Source organism: Alexandromys fortis, unplaced genomic scaffold (genome assembly GCF_014885135.2).
Source record: "Alexandromys fortis isolate MF-2015 unplaced genomic scaffold, M_Fortis_MF-2015_v1.1 scaffold_103, whole genome shotgun sequence".
NCBI classification, from domain to species: Eukaryota; Metazoa; Chordata; class Mammalia; order Rodentia; family Cricetidae; genus Alexandromys; species Alexandromys fortis.
In genome coordinates this window covers 6494607-6505681 of record NW_026067978.1, presented here as the reverse complement: position 1 = coordinate 6505681, position 11075 = coordinate 6494607, and the positions used below count along the sequence as shown (strand labels likewise).

Here is an 11075-nt window from a genome sequence, read left to right as displayed (position 1 = left end):
GACTATGGCACAAAGAAGAGAGCTGGACCGATGGAAACACGGGCCAAAGGAAAGAGGCTAGTGAGAGGGAACCCCACCTCTTGCCACTCGGATGTTCCCTTGCCCTCCGTGTACACACCAAGCGCAGTCACCCATATTGTAGCCAAATCTTAAAAAAAAAAAAAAAAAAAGGAAAATGCCTCTTCTTAACTATTCTAACATCTATGTATATTGAATGAAATAAAAATAATGTGTGGTAACACACACCTTTAATCCCAGCATTCTGGAGACAAGAGACTGGTGGATTTCTATGAGTTCAAGTTCAGCCTGAGATACATAGCAAGTTCCAGGACAGCCAGAGATATATAATAAAGACCCCACCCCCACCCCCCAAAAAAAAGGAAAATAAAGCTTTGATAAGTAAAACCTATGGCAATCGATTCAGTCCACTCAAATGCAGCCATCTAAGAATAACACCAAGGGGTCTCTCAGACACTTACGTCAGGTTGAACTTGAAGTTGAACTGCCATGTGTTGATTCCAGAAGGGTACTCCCCTTTCTCATTTGTGAATGTAAGGCCCAGTTGAATGATTTTTAGAAGGTCAACATTGCACCGCAAAAGCTGATACTGGTAATCTATGGAGCTTCGAAATTCACCAATTGGTCGTACCACAACACCTGGAAACTCTGTGTCCTAGGAACAAAAGCCTCTCACCAGTAAGTCTCACCAAAGTGGCTGCTGGACTAGCAACTCATGAGCAAAATTGCTCTTCATTTTCTAAAAGCCCCAAGATTAGCCCCCAAGGTCTGGAATACAACAGGACCTGGGACAGGTGACTTGGTAACTGAGGGGAAATGGGAAGTCAGGTAGGACCTTTTTTTTTTTTAAAGAATAATTTTTATTTCATGTGCATTGGTGTTTTGCCTGCATATATGTCTGTGAGGATGCTGGATTCCCTGGACTTGGAGTTTCAGACAGTTGTGAGCTGTCACATAGGTACGAGGAATTAAATGAGTCCTCTGGAAGAGCAACAAGTGCTCTCACTGTTGAGCCATCCCTCCAAAGGAGTTTCTCTATTTCTCTATCTATCTATCTATCTATCTATCTATCTATCTATCTATCTATCTATCTATCTATCTAAGTGCATTGCTGTTTTGCCCTAGGTGTTGGGTCCCCTGGAATTGGAGTTACAGTTGTGAGCTGCCATATGGGTGCTAAGAATTGAACCTGGGTCCTCTGGAAGAGCAGTCAGTGCTCTTAAGCACTGAGCCATCTTTCCAGCTAAGAGCATCTAATATGTGTTAAATACAAATACAGCCAAGTTGGATATGATGGCTCACAAGACCTTTGCTCCTTCACATTAGTTTGTGTGTGACTTGAGAGAGCAGTATGGCTGCTGGCCTGCTATTCAGAGCTCTCATCAAGGACAAATGCAGCCATTCTTTTTCTTGAGTGACTGTCTCATTGCCTTGTATATATAAAACTTTTCCCTTATAAAGCCCAGACTGACCTAAACTTGCTGGTTGTGAACCCCTGATCTCCCCACAAGTGTTTTGAACCCCCATCCCAAGCGTCAGGATTACAGGATCTTAGTCTGTTGGGAGAGCTTATAAGGCTAATGCTTCTCACAGAATAGTGAAAGCAGGGTAGCCAGACAGTGGCAAGCAGCAAGCCTGGAGTGGAACAGAGCCCCTGCTTGCTCAGGGGCTGGTTCAAGACAGCCTTGCCTTAGCGAGGTCAGGCAGGAAAGTAAGTAACAGATTACACCTCTTCCCACTTTATCCAGAAATGCCAGATCTGGAATTTGCTTATCTCCTGACTTTTGAGTACAAGCAACACAATATCTAAATATTTTGAAAACAGAAGCAAGGCCTGTTAGCACACGCCGGGATTCCCAGCACTTGGGAGATAGAGGCAGGAAGATCAGGAAGTCAAGTCATCCTCCTGATATATAGCAAGTTCAAGAGGAGCTTGTGTTACATGAAACCATGTCTCCAAATACCACACGGCCAAATCACATGTGTGAAGAGACACCTATGGGGCCGGGGCAGGTCAGATGCTAGAGCACTTGTCCACCACCACACATACGATGGGCACAATGGCGCAGACCTATAACCTCAGCCAAGAAGGCAGAAGCAGGAAGATCAGCACAGGTTCATTTCAAGGCCTGCCTGGGCTACCTAGGGAGCGCGGGGCTAGTCAGAGCTACCTATCCAGATCCTAAAATAAACAAAAATAAAAGTATAAAAAGACTTTCAAACAGGAACGTTACAAAAACTTGTATCAGAGGTTGTGCCCTCCTCAGAGACACTGGGTACCTTGATTGACAGAAGAAATGTGTATTTCCATCAGTCTAACCTTTGGTGGTAAGACCTACTCACCATGGCGATGTAGCTGTAGCTGAGAACAATCTCTCGAATCTTCCGCATCTCTTCCTCTAGATTGCTGGCCCACACTTCACAGATGACCTGGCTGTTTTCCACAAGTGCTGCAGGCATCCTGAAGGCGCCTCAGGAGCCACTGTGCATTAACTAGGCAAGCGAACACGCCTCCTCTCGCTGGATTTGATCGTCCACACTGGGTCCAATCTAGACTTAAAGATTTTGAAATCGTAAGTTTACATATGGTCTAAGTTGCCAATAAAACAAACATCAAAACTGTATTTTAGACAGATACAGTGACACAGACATATGATCCTAACGCCCACACCAGGAGGCCAAGGAAGAAAGATGGGGAGTTTAAGACCAGTCTGACCTACCTACTGTAGGTACAGTACACAGAGGTCAGAAAGGGCATCAAATCCCTCAGAACTGTACTTAGAGATGGTTGTGAGGCACCATATATGGGTGCTGGGAACCAAACCTGGATCTTCTGCGAGACAAGCAAATGCTCTTGGCTGCCTAGCCCTCTCCGCAGCCCCGTGAGGCTAAGCACTAACTCCACTATAAGAACAGAGAGGTGGGACTGGAGAAATGGCTAGTTGAGCACTAGTTACTGCCGAGGATCCGACTGGTAGTCTACATCCATCTATAATTCCAGTTCCGGGGAGTCTGATGCCCTCTTCTGGCCTCCACAGGCACCAAAGAGACACATGGTAAACACACATTCTGCAGGCAAAATTCATTCACATAAAGTAAAATAATTAAAAAAAAAAAAAAAAAAAGAACTGAAGGTGGCAAGTAAAAATAATTCACGCAGGAACTGGCTGGTGATGTATACCACAGGACAGTATGAGCTCTGAATAATACTGTCACTACAGCAAATTAACACAGAGCCCTCGTGTTTCACCAAACAACCTCAGGCTTGATCAGGACGCCAAAACACACACATCCCATGACAAGGTGCCCTGGCATTAACTTGGGAAGTTAAACACAAGTTAGAGGCCAGTGTAGCAATACAGGGAAACACTGGGGTGGGGGTGTACACAATGGCATAAGAGCTTCTTTTAAATATTCTCTAAGATTTATTTTTATTATTTTATTTGTCTTCATCTGTGCACCATATGTGTGCTTGGTGTCTGAGGAGTTGGTGAGCCTCTATGTGGTTGCTGGGAATTGAACCAGGGTCTTTCACAACAATAAGAAGTGCCCTTAACCACTGACCTAACTCTCTTGCCCATAAAAGCTCTTTTAATGCAAACCCACTGTATGGATCCTCAACACAGTATGTTATGGTGGGCTCCAGTGCACAGGGCAAAACAATTCAGTAACAGTAAAGGAAATAGAGGGGTTTCTAAAGACCAGAACAAGGGAAATCTTTGTTTTCTACCTCAGAACCGACAGGTGCAGCAGAAACTCCAGAACAGAGCGAGGATCACTGTTCTGTTTTGTATTGTTTGGGTTGGGTTTTTTTTTTTTTTTTTTTTTTGGTTTTTTGAGTTTTTTTTTGAGACAGACAGGGTCTCCCTGTGTAGCCCTGGCTATCCAGGATCTCACTCGGTAGACCAGGTTGGCCTTGAACTCAGAGATTCACCTGCTTCTGCCTCCCAAGGGCTGGGATTAAAGGTGTGCGCCACCAACCAGTTGAGGATTGTTCCTAATACTGTCTACTTTTCCTTACAAAACCTTTCATTCAAGGCAGTCTACACTTTACAGATGCTAAAAACTTACGTGACTGTGTGGTGGCTCCCCACATACATGTGGCAGCTACTTCTTAAAGGCCCATCCATTTTTCCTGCTTTCGCTCTCTCAATGAAGGCTTGCGAGTGAACGGAGGACAGGAAAGATGCACATTCACAATGAACTGCAGTAAATGCAACTTCCTGACAACTGAGAGGAGTTCCCCAGGTTGGCCCAAGTGTTACAGGCATGAGCCACCTCTGGCTGCTGCAGTCACTGTCCATGCCCCCTTACTGTGAAACAGGTGCCACGACCTTGCTCCCCACCCCCATCACTGCCATAAACTACAGAATGTAAGTGGGTGGCACTCCTGAACTTTTAAAAGATGTTTCCATGCTGGGAGGTGGTAGTGCACACCTTTAATCCCAACACTAGGGGAGGCAGGTGGATCTCTGTGAGTTCGAGGCCAGCTTGGTCTACAAGAGCTAGTTCCAGGACAGGCACCAAAACTAGAGAAACCTTGTCTCGAAGAAGAAAAAAAAAAAAAAGATGTTTCCATTAAAGTAAAAGAGACACAGGCATAAAGAAACAAACTGCCTAAAGTTGTTTCAAAGGAAATTTGTTTCAGGATGTCACCCACTTCCAGAGCTACTGGTAAAGGAGGACCACACAGGAGCAGACTCACAAGACATTCCTGCAGCAAACCTTTCTCTGGCAAATCTGTGAGAATATGAACAGCAGACTCCAGCCCCGAAAGGCAGTGCTTTTCCTCTGAGAAAAAGAGAAGAGTGCTGACCCATGCCTCCAGAACCGAACCTGTGCTAAGGCACTGGAAGTTACAGACCAGCCTTGGCTTTGGGGCCTGTCATTCACAGAAAGAGCCACAGGGTTTCTAGGCACACAAGGGGATCACACAACGCACGTTAACTGAGCAAGTGAACTTCCTGGACATAATGACTGCAGGAGAGATAAGAAACGGCAACCTAACACAGGCCAAGGTCTCCAATTTCCAGCCAGGAGCTCAGGCTCCAAGAAGCAGCAGACTTTTCTTTTCAGCCTCTCCCTCACATCTTGGAACAGAACGAGTCTATGCTTTCAAGTACAGTTATTAGTATAACAGCCTTACAGTAACCTCATTACTGAAGTTACTATCAAAAGAGCAATAATGGATTTCACAACTCAAAGAAAAACTGACATACTAATCTGGATACACTCAGAAATGATGGCAATCCTGCACTCAGGAGGCTAAGGAAGGAGGGTCACCACTAATCTGAGACCAGCCAGGGATACAGAGGAAGACCCTGCTTTTATTTCAATGTATTTAGTTTCTCTATGTAGCCCTGGCTGTGTTAGAACTCACTCTGTAGAACAGACTGACCTTGAACTCAGAGACCCCACCTGCCTCCCAAGTGCTAGGATTAAAGGCTAGCACCACCATAACTATCTGAGACCGGTTTTTAAAAGAAAACAAAACAGAGAAGCTCGGTGGTAAAGGCATTTCCTGATAAGCCTAATAACTTAAGTTTGAGCCCCAGACTCACTCAATGAAAGAACTTAACCCTCAAGTTATCACGACTTGGCACATGTATACACACAATTATTATTATTTGCAACATATAATAATATAATAATAATACGCTTAAAGGAGAAGATATAATAATAACAATATAATAGCTTAGAAAAGAATGGGGCTGGAGTGATGGTTTAGCACTTGGGGCTCTTTCAGAAGACCAGAGTTTGGTTTGTAGCGCTTAAGTGGGTCGACTCCGTAACTCTCTAGCTCCAGAGAATGCTGACACCTCTTCTGCCTGCTTTTGACACCAACACACATGTGACATCCAAAAGAGACACACTTAAATAAAACTAATCTCTAAAAAAAAATTATCCTTCAAAATTCCGTGGGGGGGGGGGTCGGAGGTTGAGTCTGCGTTCTTTTTTTTTATTAAAAAAAAAGATTTTTTAAGAGATTTATTTTATGTGTATTTTGCCTGCATGCACTGATATATACACCATATGCATGTCTGGTGTGATGGATCCCCTACCTGGAGTTACAGACAGCCATGAGCGGCCATGTGGGTCCTGGGAATCGAACTCAGATCCTCTAGAGGAATAACAAGTGCTGTTAACCGTAGAGTCCTCTCTCCAGCCCAGCTTGCATTCTTCTTTAATATATTTTTTCTTTCTTTAACTTCCGGGTATGTGGAAGGGGTGTTATGTGCATATGAGTGCAGTGCTGGCAGGGCCCAGAAGAGAGCACAGGATCCCCTGAAGCTAGTTATACGTGGTCGTGACCCACTTCATGTGGGTGCTGGGCACCGAACCCCGTCCTCTGCATGAGCAAAATGCGCTTTTAACAGCTGAGCGATTTCTCCAGTCCCAACCCCTTTACATAATGTTAGCCTCACTAAAACTTGATCCCCACACCAACTACATCTGAAACTGCAAAAGGGGAAAAGTGTTCACATAAAGACAGACAGACAGACACACACACACACCTCCCTCCCTCTGCCCTGTGCAGGCTGCAGAGCAATCTGTTTAGACCGCTTTTAATTATCCAAACTTCGGAGCAGAGGTCCCTGTGCATCCAGGTGAGCTAAGAAGAGCAAGTACTGCGAAAGCCAGAAACATGCTCTCCCTGACGGCAGTGCAGACCGTTGAGCTCAGTGTCTCCTGCTCGTCTGGTTCTGCTTTCGCCAGAACGTCAGGGAAACAATAAGCTTCACTTCCCCGTTTCAGAACACTAAACAAAGAACTTTGCCGTGCAAGACGAACGCAGAAGGAAGCAGCGGCCCGTTAGAAGAAATGGCAACAGGTCCCCTCCGGAGCGTTCCAGGCCACATCCCTGTACTCAGCCGGCGCCCCAAGCAGCTTGCTGGCTCTCTCCCAGGGTGGCCCTACCAGGCAAAGCTGCAGCGCCCCGAGATCCCAGCAGGGCGGCCTCCAGCCTGCCCCACCACTCCTGAAGGCCTGCAAGCTGGACTCCGGGGACCCGGAGCGCCGTAGCCTCTGCGCCTCAGTGTTCCCGTGTGTAGGATGGGTCGCCACAGAGGCACTTCCGCCCCGCGCTCCTACCCTGAACAACCCAGCCCGCTTACCCTGGCAGGCTGCCCCGCCGAGCTCGGGCTGGCGGCCGAGTTCGGGCAGCAGCGGCCCTTGACCCGGAGTTCTCTTCCCTCCTGCCCCGGATCCGCTCGAGGAACCCAGCGAGCCAGTGAGACGCGAGCCCCGGCGCCCAGAAAGGCCGACGACGTTCACCAACCCAGAGGACTGCGCCGCTCTACCCTTCGGCCCTCCCGACTCGCCTACTCTCCCGCGTCACTCCAGGCGGGCACGCGCCCGCCCCGCCCCGCCCCGCCCCCAAGTGCGCGCTCAGGCGACAGCGCCCCGTCTCTCTGCGCAGGCGCAGGATGAGGGGGCTCGGCGGGGTCGGAGGACGCGTGCGCAGAATAAGGTGGGGCGTGCACAAGCGCAGGCCCGTCCGTGCCTAATTCTTTACGACCGCTGCTGGGCTTTGGGGTACCCTGAGTCGCGCCGCGGAGGGAGACGGAATCTAAAGCTGGCTCCGAGGGCATGGCCCCTCTGGGGGTTTCCTGACACCGATTGTCGCGCCCTGGATTCCTCATTCACAGAACATCCACCCATGGAACCCCTTCTGGGAGACCATTAGATGGGGATGGGGGAGCACCACCAAACCTAGTCCTAAATGAGGTCAGCTGAGCACGGCCTCCCAGGACCTGACTGGAGCATTGCCATGGCAACCGGACGGCCTGTGCAGTGCAGCACTCAGGCCTGCGCAGTCGGCTCATAGCTCGGCGGGCAAGTGCGGAGCGCCCGGCAGCCACTGTCCTGCTGGGGACAGGGCTCTGCTGGCAGCGAGGCCAAGCTGGGATGCACCGTCGCCTCGTGCTCTCCCAAGAGGCAAGAAGACTAAGGCCTCGCGGGCGCCCCGCTCCTTCCCCGGAAGGGACTGCGGAGCCTAGTGCGGCTCCAACCCCCATCCCTGGTGCTTCCTCTTCAAGGGGCTGTAGGTAAGCATACAGCAAGTGTCCCCTTCAGACATTCCATCTCCTAGTCACTCCACCCTTATCATTTTAATTCTAAAAATATGCCTTCCTGGCTAAATAAGAGCTGGCCTTTCAAACGGGATTGTCAAAATCTATTTTCCAGAGAAGTGAAATCCCACGGCCTGCCTTCGGAGTAGAAATGCCAAGGGCAATTCTGAGCCCCAGCCTTCGCTTCTCCTCCTCTCCAGATCTGTAAAATAGAGACAGGGCTTTCAAAGTTGTGATGAGGGTGAAAGCTTAGATAAAGCATCAACAGTGGCACCACAGAGAGGTGTGAGCAGCTAGTAACTGGAGCTGCTGTGGATTCTCTCTGCAACAATGTGTGTTGATGGCATTTGCTGCACGGCCAGCCCTGTTGGAGGTGTCGGCTTGTCTAGGCTGGCTAGACATTGCCTTCCCTCAGTCAGTTCCTGGGCAGTGGGGTCTGAGACACTCTGTTCACCTGCTTGTAATTCGATTCAGGAAAGGGTGGACCTATCGTGTGCTAGTCACGTGAGGAGCAACCTTTGAAATTCTTGGAATTTTGTTTTTCTTGCCACCAATAGGCCTGGTACGCACTGAAAGCGATCAACAGGAAACACCTGGTTCTCCACACGCACCCACTTCACCTAGAGCTTCTCACAGAACACGATTGTATTTCAGGAGGCCGTGAACTCTCTACACTTCAAACTATGGCTTTCAAACTGCAAACGAGAGAAAGTAAGGTTTAAACACACTTCCACTGGAAAGCATAGTTTTGAAAATACAGAGACACAGTGGTTATAACATGGATCTTTTTTGTTTGGTTGGTTTTTTTTTTTTTGGTTTTTTTTTTTTTTTTTTGGTTTTTCGAGACAGGGTTCTCTGTGGCTTTGGAGCCTGTCCTGGCACTAGCTCTGTAGACCAGGCTGGTCTCGAACTCACAGAGATCCGCCTGCCTCTGCCTCCCGAGTGCTGGGATTAAAGGCGTGCGCCACCACCACCCGGCTGACAGTTTGTTTTTTGAGACAGGATTTCTCTGTGTAGCTTTGTAGTCTGTCCTGGAACATGCTCTGTAAACACTCTGGCCTCAAACTCACAGGGATCTTCCTGCCTCTGCCTCCTGGGTGCTGGGATTAACCACCACTAACATGGATGTTCTTTTTGTTTTGTTTTGTTTTGTTTTTTCGAGACAGGGTTTCTCTGTGGTCTTGGAGCCTGTCCTGGAACTAGTTCTTGTAGACCAGGCTGGTCTTGAACTCACAGAGATCCGCCTGCCTCTGCCTCCCAGTGCTGGGATTAAAGGCGTGCGCCACCACCACCCGGCCAACATGGATGTTCTTAAGAGCGGATGATAACGCTCCATGGCCAGCCTGGCTTCCTGTTACCCCAGTTCTAAACAAAGATATGCACTTCTAAAAAAAAAAAATGTATACCATGTGTAAGAAAATAAGATCTAAAATACAGTTGAGCTTGAAGTACTCTGAACATAAACTAACACCTCCAGGTTAGGACTTAGTTTCTGTGCCCACATTTATAAAACCTGACATGCTATAAGCTTATGCATTGCTTTCCGCCCCTTTGAGTCTATCGCTTTATATTAATCTGCCCTCCAGTACAGCCAGTACCTAGAAACTGGTTTTGGCCACTAGGTAGCTAAAGAGTGGGTTAAGGAAGCAATAGTTTGCCGACTGGAGGTGGTGCACGCCTTTAATTCCAGCACTCGGGAGGCAGAGGCAGAAGAATCTCTGAGTTCTAGGCCAGCCTGGTCTACAGATTGAGTTCCAGGACAACCAGAACTACACAGAGAAACCTTGTCTCAAAAACAAATGGACACAAGAAGTGGTAGTTTATGCCTATGATCCCAGAACATGGGAAGCTGAGGCTGGAGGATTGCCAAAAGCTCTAGGCCAGCCAGGGCTATATGGGAGATATTGTCTCAAAAATAAATAAGTAAATAAATGTTTTAAGTAAATATAAAAAGAGGTTAAAAGATCAGTGAGATTGCTCAGTGGGCAAAGCCCTGCCAGGCCTGGAGTCCCACCCCAGGACCTACATTCTGACCTTCACATGTGATCCAAGTGTACACACACAAATAAATAAATGTCACTGTTAAAAGCAGTTTAAAATCCTGGCACCTACTTTCACTTAGCATCTGTCTCCTTCATTGTAAATTTGGGTCAGACTCCTATATAACTGTACATAGGCATGTTTCTAATTCCAGGAGTGTCTGCCCTAGACGAAGACCAGCCAGACCACACCTCACCCAACCTGCCTCATCACAAAGGCCTCTCCCCCTAGAGAAGGACCAACCACCCACATCAAGCCTGCATCATTGCCCAGCCCTCCTCCAGACCCAGTCCTTGTTTAAACCTGACGCTCTGGTCAGTGCCCTCAAAGACCGGAGAAATTTTTTACCTCCCACGTTCCAAATGGCTGTTTTGATTAAACTCCCTTTCTGCCTCTAGATACATGCCATGTTCCATTCTAAGTATTTGAGCATTTCAGTTTGTAGCCAACAAAAAAAAAAAAAGAAAAGAAAAGAAAGCCTGCTGTGTAAAGATTGCAGGTTTCTGTATAGTGAAGGCAGAGCCAGGCCTTCACCAGGGAACACCCTGTCCTGAGTCAGCTCCAGGAAACCTGTATTAAATCTGTTTTATTTACCTGTATTAGATTTCCCTATCCCTTAGAAGTCACATTTCAAATCTCCTTAGACTAATCAGAGACCTTTAAACTTCAAAACACCTGGCATTAGATCTGGAAATGCAGTCCCATAATCTCAGCACTCAGGAAGCAGAGGCAACAGAACTGGCACAGGTCCAAGGCCAGTCTGGGCTGTGTAGTGTAAGCCTCTACCTCAAAAGAACCAAGTTAATTTCAAAAGTGTTCCGACTTATGCATCATCTGATTTCACAGAAAGGAAGAGATGCTTAGCTTGATTGAGGGGCTTGCCTTCCGGAGGCCACTGACCCCTCAGCCAGGATGAAGGGCTCATCCCTCGTGGAGGCTTTGCTC

At 47.7% G+C, this 11075-nt stretch overlaps 1 protein-coding gene across 10 annotated transcripts in view; it reads right to left on the bottom strand.

Annotated features, from left to right (window-relative positions):
• Cnot8 (CCR4-NOT transcription complex subunit 8) overlaps window positions 1-7299 on the bottom strand; it is a 19901-nt gene extending 12602 nt beyond the window's left edge. For 2 of the 10 annotated variants that reach the window (XM_050157633.1, XM_050157629.1), the window contains exon 1: window positions 7134-7298. Coding sequence is in view for 5 of the 10 variants with exons in the window: in XM_050157631.1 (XP_050013588.1) it covers window positions 480-673; window positions 2362-2478 (311 nt within the window). In the remaining 5 variants the exon portion in view is untranslated. Of the gene's footprint in view, window positions 1-479; window positions 674-2361; window positions 2574-6936; window positions 7098-7133 lie in introns of those variants that run through there. The other 8 variants (XM_050157634.1, XM_050157635.1, XM_050157631.1 and 5 more) reach the window with 7 other exon arrangements.
• Between the last annotated feature and the right edge of the window lie 3776 nt (window positions 7300-11075).